This window comes from Oryzias latipes, chromosome 7 (genome assembly GCF_053564925.1).
Source record: "Oryzias latipes strain Hd-rR chromosome 7, Olatipes_Hd-rR_3.1".
NCBI classification, from domain to species: domain Eukaryota; kingdom Metazoa; phylum Chordata; class Actinopteri; order Beloniformes; family Adrianichthyidae; genus Oryzias; species Oryzias latipes.
In genome coordinates, this window is record NC_136243.1 from 8,499,206 (window position 1) to 8,512,689 (window position 13,484).

At 42.4% G+C, this 13,484-nt stretch overlaps 1 protein-coding gene across 10 annotated transcripts in view; it reads left to right on the plus strand.

Annotated features, from left to right (window-relative positions):
* The window catches only part of rgs19 (regulator of G protein signaling 19), a 55,305-nt gene extending 42,979 nt beyond the window's left edge, over positions 1-12,326 (plus strand). For all 10 annotated transcript variants that reach the window (XM_078950143.1, XM_004071055.5, XM_078950140.1 and 7 more), the window contains 2 exons: positions 34-268; positions 8,956-12,326. In XM_078950143.1, the coding sequence (XP_078806269.1) occupies positions 34-268; positions 8,956-9,144 (424 nt within the window). In that variant the 3' untranslated portion in view covers positions 9,145-12,326. The remainder of the gene's footprint in view (positions 1-33; positions 269-8,955) is intronic.
* Positions 12,327-13,484: the final 1,158 nt, after the last annotated feature.

Consider the following 13,484-nt stretch of genomic DNA (forward strand, 5'->3'; position numbering starts at 1 on the left):
GATTAAGAAAAGTCTCCGTTTGTCTCCCGACAGCACCAAACCCTCAGTGGAGGAGATCCGATTGTGGTCTCAGTCATTCGACAAGCTGATGAGGAACCCGGCGGGTCGAAACGTTTTCCGAGAGTTCCTGCGAACGGAGTACAGCGAGGAGAACATGCTGTTCTGGCTGGCCTGCGAAGACCTCAAGCAAGAAGCCAATAAGAGCGCCATTGAGGAAAAAGCCTGTTCCATCTATGAGGACTACATTTCAATACTTTCACCAAAAGAGGTAAAACTGCCGGGACGATGAGGGGGCGACACACTCGGAATTTAGAGCAAAACTGAAACTGAAGATTAGAAAAACTAACTCCATATTCAATCAAATTGACTTTAAGGTCATTATATACAGAAGAAAGAAATGTTTAGCTGTGAGGATTACTTACATATAAAGTTAAATAGATATTTCTAGTTTTGCAGTTTTAAGATAGATTTTTTTTTATATTAAATACAAAATTAACCCACAAATTAATACTCATGTTTTAAGTAAATAAATGGACACTAATATGTAATTTAGTTGGATTTGTGTATTGCAACAACAGCTTTGTCAACCAAAGAGAAATTAAAGTGATGGAAAAAACGATTTCAGCGGGAAATTCATTTGAGCGGCGAGAGACGGACAAAAGCAGGTAAAAAAATACAAGAAAACCATTTTATTTAGTTATCCACCAGAGGTCTTTTAATTATGATTATACTTTTTTCAGCCCTAATTCAAAAGCCTGTGCTGTTTTCTAGGACATAGTTCCTGCAGAACAGCAGTTCATTAGAATTTCGCCTCTGAGGGGTTGAGGAACGTGTTGGGTGGGGAGATAGGGGTGGAGCTGTGGTTGCGTCGTGATCTTTGGGCTGCTTGGGTCGGGCGCTTGGGCTGGCCTGCAGAGACGAGGCTCCGGCTGGGTGGTGGGCTGCTCCTGGGCCCTCTGGGTCCTGGCTTCGTCCTTGGCCCGCGTCTCGGTGTCCACCTGGTATGGTGGATCGCGCCTGTCCTGTGGCCTGGGGGTCCTGACGCCGGGCTCGCCTATCCCGTCTGGTGCCGGGGGGGCCCCTACAGGGGGGTTTCCTCTGCAACTGGCTGGGTGGGTGGGCGCCCGCCCCCCTCTCCGGACTGCTTGGGTCCCGTCGTGAGGGGGACTCCTGGTCCGGGGGTCTCACCCTCTCTCCTGGTCTGGCTGGGGAGGATCTCATTCTCCTTACAATCACATGGTTCACTTTCGCAGCGTGCATGTAGCTCCATGTGCACGTGCACACTGCTCCCTGTCTGCTTTATCCCTCCTCCTAACCCAAAGTGTATTAATGGACAGATGTCTTCCGCTTTTCTGAGGTTAAGATTTTCACTTTGAAACAAGGAAAATAAAGCCGTACATAGATTTATCTATTTGTCTGCAACTGGATGCATCAGAATGAGCGGAGCGGGGAGCCTGTGGCATGAAGATTGTTGTTTGGACATTACCACTAAAGTCTTTTTCGATCTGCTCCTGATTTAAAATATTTAAAGTAAAAGGAGTACTTGGTAAAGAATTCTAATCTAATTTTCTTTATGTCCTCCTTCATGAAAAAAAACGCTACAAGAACATATGAAAAACTCAAAAAACACCATTTTTATTGAAGTGGGTCTCTAAGGAAGTGATTGGTTGGGCCCCTGATGAAGCTGTGGACAGTATGCGTCAGAGGTCCTGAAAACATGTGTCCCCTCAATCTGAAACTTCCTTTTTGGTCTGGAAAAAAGTAAAAAATGTACAAATCTACATGTAATCTCAGAACAGGTTGGAACTGGTCCAGGATTTCATTTTGAGAAACACATTGTTTTTGTTTAACCGGGTTTACCAAATGTCAAAGAGAAACCAACACCAACCTCATCAATTTCAACTTCATAGTTTGTTCAGAAAGCAGAAACCAATTCTAACCCGCCGGTGAGATTTGATGGCGGACCAACATGTGCACAAACCTGCTGCATGGTAAAGAGCTGACTTATAATGACCTGGGGCCTCATTTATAAAACTTTGTGTAGGGGGGGCACCAGAGCGCCAGATGCACCGGGTGACTCGCGTGGTTCCTCCGAGTGCTCCTCTGTAACGCCGGGCCCAAAAGCCCGCAGAGGTCCAACAGGACGGCTCGAGGAAGTCGGAACCGACTCATAAGCCACTCGTCCTCGTTTGCCAACAAGTCTTCTTGCTGTCTAAAGATGCGTTCACTCCGAATTCTTCCATTTGCCACATCTTCTAAGAGCGCAAGATCAGCCATTGTGCGTCATTACGCATTGTGATGGGGCATTTTATTTCCCTCCATTTAATTACATCTGACAAGCTACAGATGTCGGTAATAATCCACGTGGAAATGGGAAATTGTTCCGCGCAAATGTAATTTCTTGTTGCTTTGTGAATGGTTGAGACATGCGCCATACATTGTTTTATCAAAAATAAAACAAACTAAAGGCATATGCATGAATACCATAATTCTGTACCTTATGAAGAAATGTTTTAGTATGAAAACAACTTTCCCCAGTGGACAATTAGTACGTCTGTCCGTCCGTCCGCACGCCCACACCTATATCTGCTCCGCCAGACGGACACATTGACGGGAATATCAGTTTTGTACATTATTTTGTTCTGTTAACTATATTATTTATGAGGATGAATCGCACAACATGCCAATATTGCAGAACATATTTCACTTTTCTTTCTGCAAATAAGTGTTCATTTGAATTTCTGTTGTAATTTTCGTTTGATTTTTGTGCGTACGCCTGGGTCAGAGCTTGCGTGAAGGACCGCACATTTTCCCGTCAAGTTTGCTTTTTATAAATATCAACTATAGCGTAGAGAGTGGCGTACGCCTTCTTTTGTGCGTACGCAACGTTTATAAATGAGGCCCCTGGTTAAGAAGAACCTTAGTCTTTTTTTCACTTGTTCTTGAATTCAGATTCCATGGAAGGATCCTTTTTGTGGGTTGCGCAGTGGTGTGGTGGTTAAGGCCCCGGTTCAAATCCCACCTGTGTTATTTCTGTGTGGAGTTTGCGTGTTCTCATTCGGCATGGGTGGGTTTTGGCTCTGGCTTCCTGCCACAGTCCAAAAACATGCTTCATAGGGTGAGTAGTGGCTCTGAATTGCCCGTTGGTGTGGTTGTTTGGGACCGACTGTCTCTCTGTGACGAACGATGGACGGGTGAACGGTCAGGGTGCACCTGCTTCTGGGATAAAATCATGCAATCCTGTAACCCTGCACAGGAAATAGGTGGGGATTGACAATGAATGGATGACCTACTCTGTCACATGAAAACCATTTGTTGTCACATTGTATTGTGATTGTTTGCAGCCAGTACTGAAAAAGGAACAGTTTTATCTGGCTTTGAGGAAGGAGCTGGAGTCTTCCTTCCTTCCTTTGTAATGTAACCCTGATGCCATAGGTCAACTGTTTCCTGTAGATGTTCAGCGCAGGTATTTGGGACCATTTCTTCCATGCAGATCTTCTTTAGTGGTGTTTTGAGGCTGTTGCTGGAAACTCCCTCCACAGATCCTCTGTTGGATTGGAGTGAAAAGACTGGCTAGAAGACTAGAACCCTCCAGAACCTCCAGAATCCTGCCTAAAAATCAGTATCCTAATCCTAAAGCATGATGTTTCCACCCCCATGCTTCCCAGTTGGTATGATGTTCTTGTCAGTGATGTTGTGGTTCTTCCATTTTCTAATAATTGTTCTAACAGTTGATCTGTTCTCATCAAGCTGCTTGTTTATTATAGGTCGGTTCGTCGCAGTCTTGTTCGGGTGAACAGTCTTGTTCCTGGTGTACTTTGACAGCTCTTTGGTCTTAGTCATGGTGGAGAAGTTTCAGTCTGACGGTCTATACAGATTACCAGTTCAAACAGGTGACATGGATTCAACAAACCAAGTGGAGGATAGAAGAGCTTCCTCAAGAAGAAGTAACAGAATTCTTGATTGTTTGTTGAAACTAAATCCAAATTTTCTGCACTATTACCACAAAAAACTTTAAAAATCCTACGGTGTTCTTTACTGGATTTTTGTTTTTAGAATCTGTCTTTGTACCATAGATGAAAACAACAGACTCTTATCTATTTAAGTGACTGACAAATACACACAGTATATATCCTTAGCTTTGAAAATAATCTTAGAAAACTAGTTTTTAACGATTGGAAAAAGCCAACAAACATGTGTGAACTAATATTTATTTGACAAACCAGAATCCAGAGGCAGTGCTTGAGAAATATTCTCATTTACTGATGAGATGAAATGGGTCAGACCACAGATACAGTAGCAGACAGTTTTTATACCCACTGAACGCCGCTGTTTGTGCTACAGTCCGGTTCTTGGCTCTGCACTGACCTGCATTCACAGACACAGCAGCTCCTCCTCAACTTTATCCAACTTTATTTCTGCGTTGCATCTTCAAAGTCCCTGATTGGTCAGTCATTACGGACATGCTCAGTGTCCCCCACAGACCCAAACCTTGTGACATATAAGTCCTGCTGATTAACCGTGTGATGGTTGCAAGTCATACCGTTAGACAACGATGGGTCTCCTCTGCTCCAAACAAGCCACTGCTTTGCAGTGCCAGAAGCAGAAGAGTCTGTTTTCAGGCGTGATGAGATGCCGGCATGCTTGTATGTATATTTGTCCACATGTGTGCCACTGGGTGTGTGTACAGTGTGTTTACACAAAGCTATAAACTGCTGGTCTCATCATCTTCAGGCGTGAGAGGCTTTTTATGGACACACATGGAAACCCAGAGATACCCAGACGTTTGTGTTTGGCACCGAAACTGTTTGCACGTTTGCCCTTGATCTGACATGGTGTGTGCATGTGTGTACATGTGTGTACATGTGTGTGAGAGAGTGTAGCCGTCTTTCCTGAATAAGATCAGTGGGAAAACATGAGAGAAAGCTGGTCTTTCTATAAATATCTGCTAGTGCCGAGGCTGCAGGGCCTACCGATCCACTCCGTGTGTGTTAGTTTGTGTGTGTGTGTGTGTGTGTGTGTGTTCATGCCTCTGTGCTAACTGATTAATGACAGAACATCAGAGTGAGAACAAAATGTCAGCCCATAATCCAGGAGCCAGCTGTGGCAGATTTATATGTTGAGTTTGCAGGATAACACAGAATAATTAGTTTGTCTGTGCGAAAAACCTTCGCTCACTTCGCCGCATCCCTTTCCTTCCTTTCCCTCTATTGCAAAGAAAAAGGTGATTTGAAGGAAAGAAAACCCAAAAGGTGAGCGTTGCCATGGGGGGGCAGAATCTGGGGAAGCGGGATTCCCATGAAGGATGGCAGCTCATTTGTGATCCAATAGGAAGATCAGCCTCCACACTGCAATAACAATGAGTCTAAAAACAGGAATGGATACATATTCTTTGCTAGTTCTACGTAAATGGTTTGCATTTTTGAGTTTTATGTACTGAATTGTGGTTCATTTTAATTACAGTGACAAAAGCTAGTGTTATAAGTGGAAAAAAGGCTGCACAAAATGAGGAAAACTCACGATATTAGTGATCAATATTGCGATGACAAATCTGACGATGTAACTTGCGGTTTAAGAACAAATGGCAAAACGACCAAAAACATCATTACCATTTCACTGCAACAGTTTCACAGCCAACAACGTGAGGGGCTCCATCCGATTGGTCAAACGCATAAAAGGATATATTTGATTTGTTAAATACTCCAAACGGCCATAAGATTGTTTTAGAGCATATAAGGTAACCATTTATTGCAATTTCTGCCCTCTTTTGCGATATGCATGTTGTACAGCTTGATGTCGCGATAACCAGAAATTTTCGATTTATTGTGCAGGCCTAAGTGGAAATGATTCATTTTAGAACTAAATAAGATTAGGATCTTAGTACAAGTTCACCCATCTTATTAAATCCTCATAAAATCTAAATCTAGCACGCATTCTTAAAACATCAATCTCATTTTTGTTTGTTTCTAAAATATTGGCAATGAATGCCAGTCTAACTTGTTATAACATCCTTAAAATGGATCCAAAAATGACAGGTGATGAGATGTCATCACCTTCAGAAAATAAATACAAGATCCGCTCTTGAAAATGTGAATAAAATAGAATAAAGCTTTTCTTGAATCAAGCAATTTGAGTTTTTGAGTCATATTTTTCTATTGTCAAGAGGTCGGAGCAAATAGATTTGGACTCAATTCAATGATAATTTCCTTATTTCTAGTTCCCAGCTCCTAAAGAGGCAAACTATTCTCCTCTGTGCTGATTTTGAGGAGAGCTTGGAAAGGTGTAGAACCAAGACGAGTCAACTAGCTTACAGCGTATAAAAGTTTTACAAAAGACATCGTTGTCATGACATTCTGATTCTCTGTGAAGAGGAAGGACATTCATCCACCCAAACACATTTGCATAAATGTCAGGCATAAAAAAACAGGTTGTTGTTTCTGATTTATACGAAAAGTTGTATTAAAAACCGGACCAAATATTTGCTGAACATCCAGACTGTAACATCTTTAAACACCAAAAAAAAAAAAAAAAATCAAATAAAACTGTAAGCAGATGCTGCCAAAATCCTCCAGGACAAAAGAAAAACTTCCAAAGATGAGTCACTCCAGCGTGGAGCTCCAGTTAGAGTGGGAGCTGGACTGAGGAAGAATTGGAGATTAGTGGAAGAGCTAATAGTTTGTTCCCTCTAGTGGATCAGTCAGAGAATACATCTACTTTGGGCCATGACAGTCAAAACGACATTCTTCATCATTTGCAGCATATATGTGGTTAATGTTTTGTTTGATGTTGCCTTTTAGGACACACGTTTATGCATTTGATGCTTTATTTTGATTGGGACCATTTTTATTTTTAAGTCTCACTTTCTGGAAACAAGAAAGAAACAACATGAAGGAAAACAGTTAGCACATTAGGAATGAATTAAATGTTGAAAAACGCTCTACAAATACAGTTTGAAATGATTGATTGTAAATATCCCTGCATGAGCGATTATATCACTCACACGACTGGAAGGAGGCGTTGTTGTGTGTTACAGCTGACCAATGTCTTCACAAGCTTCTACTGGAACTACAACAGTAATCCAGAACATTCCCAGTGTGACATGTATGGAAAACTCTGGGCTTCCAGAGGAATTTTCAGTTATTGCTGAGCCGTAGCCAACTTGGCACGGCTGCTTTAGATGTGGTAGAACCAGCTTACCTTCAATCTGCCACGTACCTGCACGCTGACCTTTAGAGAAGAGAAGGCTTCCCTTTGTCTCTTGCCAGCCCTGATGGAGAACTGGAGGTGGCTACATCCTATTTTAGTCCGAGCCTGGATCTCTTCTCTAATGCCACCGTTCCCTCCGAGACTCTGGAAGATCAGGCTTTGGACCAATTCCCTGTTGAGGATGAGGAGCGTCTGGTTTTGGTTCCTCCTGTCATCAGCTGGAGTCAGAAACCCAGATTTGTGTGGAGCTGTCCTGCCTCTTCTCCCAGAGGGAAAGAACTCTGGGAGGAACTAAAGTTCCTAAGCAGAAGCAGGCAGAATGTGATCCACAAGACCAGAACCTTCTCTTGATCAGGAACCTTCTGCGATGGAGAGGCATTCAGGGAACCTGAAAGAGTGGGAGAAGTGTGAGAAGAACCTGATCTCCCTCTGTCGGATCTGTGAACTGTTCTGATTCCAACAATCTCACTACATGATGTTGGATTTTGTTGACATCCAAGAAGTCCATAGTCTGTGTTTTGCCAAAATGGAAATCTGATTATAAAAACCATTTCTAAATATGTCATGGGGTGCGCTTAAGCCCTCATGCACATCCAGAAGGTTCCAGTGAGACTAAAGCTACGATCACACCCAACATGATCTGTGCATCAGGGGCATCCAGTTTTAATGTCAGGCCCATGTACAGACACAGTCAGAGGTCCTGTGGCGCCTTTTGAGCATCAGGCACAGTGCGGTGGTCTAGCGGCAGCACATTTTGGGCTGATGCTGCAATACGGTGCAGCAAAAATTCTAACGCACAACATTTCCAAAGTCAAACTTTCTGAACATTGGCGAAGAATTTGTGTGGAGTCAATGAAAAAGTCAGCTTTAGCCTGTGGTAGAGTCCAAAATCAACATGCAGGGGAATCTGATCATTCTCCTCTTGAACTGTGATATTTTGTATGGAGACACTGACTAAAAGTTCCTCTAGTCTCAGTCTTAGTTTCATTTTTTCCTTCCTCTGTCTAGTGGGTCTAGATGACCCCACTCCCAATCTTAAAGTGCCTAGGAGAGCACAAGGGGTTACAAGAGGATGCTGGCTGTTTTTTTTGTTTTTTTTAAGTACAATTCCATTTTTCGGTTGTATCATTGCTGCTTTGAAATTTCCCACTACAGTTGAATGGAAGTGACTTTTTTTGATGCAAAATCATTTTCAGAATCCTTTCTGAATATATTAAAATATTGTGTTATTAGTGTTTTTGTTCTAAGGATTTAATTGTGTTTTGAATTTAAAAGATAATGTAATTAAACATTTATTAGTAAAAGCAGCAGGGTTTATATATATTTATAAAAAAATAAACGAAATAAATAAAAGATGATGTCCACATATCTGGACTTGTAATCCTTTATGGGGGCTTAAATCTACTTTTGCAACTTCAGAACTGCAACTTGAAGTTATGATTGAGGTTAACCGTACTTTTCCTCTAATGTATTCATGCCAACTGGTGTCATTTCAAGAACCTAACTGGATTTTTTTTTCAAAAAAAGATTTAAAAAAAAAGAAAGAGCAGAAGAGGAGTATATTTCAAAGTGCTTTTATTTTCTAACACAAATGCAAGAAAAGACATAAAATAAGATCAGATCAGTGGAGTTTATCAATTCACATTGAAATATATGAAATCCTCCTAACAAATGGTTTCAAATGAATGTGTGGAGGTCAAAAGGTCCAGCTTTTGCCCCCGTCCTCCTGACAAACGCGTTTCTCCACAGGTGAGCCTGGACGCCCGGGTGCGGGAGGTCATCAACAGGAAGATGCAGGACCCCACGCCTCACACGTTCGAGGACGCCCAGCTGCAGATCTACACGCTCATGCACAGGGATTCTTACCCGCGGTTCCTCTCCTCCAACATCTACAAGGCGCTCATTCACGGTGGCTCCCGCACCTCCTCGGAGTCTTAGTGCCACTCCTCCCTCCACCGTCCCGCAGGACTGCTGTCACAGCCTTTCATCTCTCCTCTCAAACACCTGCAGCCTTTTTCTACCACATTCGGATTTTCTTCAGAACCAGAATATCTCCGACTGCCACGGCTTTGCTTTGCTCTTTTTCAAGTTTTCCCTCCTTTTTTTCTTTCTTTTGCCTCTTTTAACCTGACACCCCGGTTTTTCTTTTTATCCATCTGTCTTAAAACGCCTGCTATAACACATCCCAAGCAGAACTCGGATCAGCGGAGCGGGTTTACACCGCCAGAAAATTCTGAACCAAACTGACTGAGTTTGCAGGATTCCGCCCCAAAAAAACAACACAACAACACAAAACTGCGATCCTCGTCAGAGCAGCACGTCCCACACCAAACAGGAGTTTATTTTTGTATTCAAACTTTAAAGGGTTTTTATGTAGAATGTATCACGCCGTGTTCTTTTTCTGTCTAATCCATGTTCTCCCTTCGGTTTTTTTTCCTGTTTCCTGCTTTTCTTTTCAATTTTCTACCACAGTCTTTACTGACGGAGGCAAAAAAAACAAACAATTTGGGATTTCTTTTTTCTCTTTTTCGTACGTTTGGGAGATGAGCGACAGAATCTGCTGCGTCTCACCAGGAGAGAGTTTCATCTGTGCCATAAACTTTTAGTGCATCTGAAAAATGCTGGTTTTCTGTTCACCCTGCGGTTGCGCTTTCTTCAGGACGGTCAAGGAAAGACGGCAATCGACGAGTCTCTCCCTGTTTCTGTCTCAGCTGGAGCCCCGGCTGCTCCCTCCGCCCGCCTCCACCGGCCCTCGCTGCCCTTCTTGCTCCCCTGCCGCCTCCCGTTTGCTCCTTTCACTTCTGTTGTCATCAAACGGACATAGGAAGGCTGCCGCTTCCTTCAAACTACTGATTTACGCAAAGACCTGATGTCTATTTTCTAACAGATTTCTCACTAAGGAACATGTTCCTTTTGTTTCTTTGGATTCTCCTGATCGCTCTCGTCCCTGGACCCCCCCCCCCCCTTTTTTTTCTTCTTTTTTTTTTTTTTTTTTTCGTCAGGAGGAGGGAGTTTCTGCTGCGACTATACTGAGTTCCAGCCAACATCACAGATGCTGCAATAAAACACTGGAGTCCAGAAACGCACCGACATGCACACACTTCAAGCACACGTGTGTGACTGTACTCACAGAGCGCGCTCTGGAAGGGCGCCAGGCGATCAGGGATTCCCGTAACAGGTGATGACGCTTACGACCCATCAGGCACAGTAACGGCAATCGGCCAATCGCACCGCAGAGGCTTGCTCCACGCTGACATTCAAACTGAGCATTGGAACAGGGACAGATGAGGGTTTAAATGAAGCCAACAGTTTGGTTGAGACCTCACTCAAACACCTTTGAATTCATGAGCCCCACTTGAAGGAAATGTCTCCAGTGTGCTCATCTTTGGGTGTCCTCTTGACTTCTGTTACTGACGCTTTGATGAGAAGCTATGTTCACACCAAGCGTGTTCTAGACCGTCGGTTTGGCCCAATGTGTTCACCCCAGAGCAGGGAGGGGCTTCTTCTTCTTCTACAGTTTATTAGCGCGTGTGCACCACCTACAGTCGGAAGAGGCTTGGTGCAAAATGTCAAAGCGGTGTAAACCTCGATCCAGTTCTTTTCTGATATATCAAAGACAATTTCCTTTTTATGATCAATTTCCAAATTGTTGGCACTTCCATGAATTATAGCGGACGTCATCCATACGTCACTACCAAATCCAAGTCCCTGATTGGTCAAAGTTCTACCTGGTTTAACTGCCAACGCGCGTTCAACGGCTGTGCATTTTGTGTGTAAAGCCCAAAAACAATCATAGAAACTTGCTATAGCACCTACATAGACTTTTCAACAAAGGTGGGGGCTTGAACGCATGTTGTTGAGGGCGGTGTGAATGTAGCTCCAGTCCTGCTGTCATCCGACACTCAGGCAAAACGACGGCGAAGCGCCTCGGCCTGAAAAGAAACAAGTCATTAGTCAGAGTGGTCCTGCAGCTGAGACGTCTCACTTTACGCTGCGTCTGTGTGAGCCTGCAGAGCGACAGGAGCAGACCTCTAACACTCCACACAGAACTCAGTGGTTCCCAAACAGACGGGCAGGTTTTTTTTTTTAAATGTTATCCTCATCGGGTTTCATTTGGGTTAGCTTTGCTTGATGAACATTTTTGTTCCATGAGTTCAGAGGACCTGACCCAACAGGACAGGCCCCAGCAACCCCATCACCCTGAAAGGGGGATAGAAAATATTAAACAAATATGGAAAAAAACTTTTCAAATTTGAAAAAAAAAATCTATAAATGTGAAAAAAAATCTGCCAGAGATGAAAAAAAGGTCCGTCCAGCAATTCTTATTTTTTAAAACAAAATTCTAGTAACTAAGACGTGTTTTCTCAAACTAATATTATTTTTCTATTGACAATTTTTCGTGAAAAATGAGTCTTTTTACTTTCTTAAGATTTGGTTTTTGCAGAGCATGTACTTCTCTCAAACATATATGTAATTTATTTTTGTTTGTTTACAACTGAGAATAAAAGTTTAATTTGTTCTTTTATAAAGATTAAAAATGCATTGCAATTGTAAAACAAAACAAAAAACTGATCAGTTTTCTGCAAGACTGACAGCCTTGAGTCTGCCTCTGAGAGTACAGTAACACCAACACCCACACACACACACACACACTCCAGGGTGGCGTACCTGGGCCCTGCTGCTGCTGACCTCTGCCTCTGTGACCTCTCACCTTTTGTCCTTGACACTGTCAGATGCTCCCGTGGACGCCTCCTCCTGATTGGCTGCAGGGATCCCCATGGCTGATCTGTGGTTGGTCTATTCGCTGAAGGAGGTGGGAGGAATTTCCAGATGCAAAAACAAAAAAAATAGGAACCAATGAAACACGACTTGACAAATATTTTCTAAAACATAATGAATATGTGAATTGGGAGGATTCCACCCAGTGCTTCATGGGAAATGTTGTTTGGCGAGAACAAATGTCTGTAGTTTAAATTAACAGAAAAAAAAAGATGCCTAATTCTTTACTGGACTTGTCACTCAGAATGCATTTATCTTAGTATTGTTAATGTTATTTATTTTATATTTTGTTGAAACTGTGATTTTAACTGTACATATATAAACAAAAACCCTTGACCATGCATTGGGAAGCAGCGTTGTCTGTTCAGTGTTGGGTCAGTTTACTCTTAAGCATGAACTCGATCTGTTGATGCTAAAATGTGGTCCATAAATTCAAAAAGAAGAAGAGAAAACGTCTGATGAAGCTGGTGGAGATGAGACGAAGAAATCAAGAACTTCTCTGTGAAGTATCGTCTTCAAAAACCAGGACAATATTCCGACACAAATAACCAGCGGACACCCACACAAGGTCAGTTTTACAAAAATTCATGAATTGGGAGGTTTTTATATTTATTTGATCTAAGAGCCCAAATATCCATCCATATGTTGCGTGAAGGGGACCAAACCGGAAGGTTCCACCACTCCAACACAGATTTTTTTTATTAGTATTTTGATTAAAAAACACTTTAAATAAAAAAATATAATCAGACTGGGACTTTAAAACAGAGTCCCGGTTTGCTTGCAAGTGAACCCTGATGTGGTTTGTTACAGTGTGAATTCAAATGGACCAAAAAATACAAAGAATTGACATACGTTCTGTGCATTTTCTAATAAGAAAAGAATGACTGTCTCGCAAATCCTTTGCTGCAGGAATATTCATGGAAGATTTTTATTACTAGACATACGGTGAGGTCAACAAGTATTTGATCACCCTGTGATTTAGCAAGTTCTCCCACTTAGAAAACATGTAGGGGTCTAAAATTGTCATCATAGATGCATTTCCACAGTGAGAGACAGAATCTGAAGAAACATTTAGAAATCACGTTGTACGATTTTTTTTAAAACAATTTATTTGTATATTATTATGACAAATAAGTATTTGATCACTTGAGTTAAACAACTTTAATATTTGGTACAGAAGCCTTTGTTAACAATTACAGAGGTCAAACGGTTCCTGTAGTTCTTCACTAGGTTTCTACACACTGCAGCAGGGATTTTGGCCCACTCCTCCATACAGATCTTCTCAAGATCTGTCAGGGTTCAGGGCTGTCGCTGAGCAACATGGAGTTTTAGCTCCCTCCACAGATTCTCTATTGGATTTTGGTCTGGAGACTGGCTAGGCCACTCCAGAACCTTGATATGCTTCTTAGGGAGCCACTCCTTGGTTTTCTGGCTGTGTGCTTGGGGTCATTGTCACGCTGAAATCCTTGACCCATCTTCAACGCTCTGACAGAGGTCAG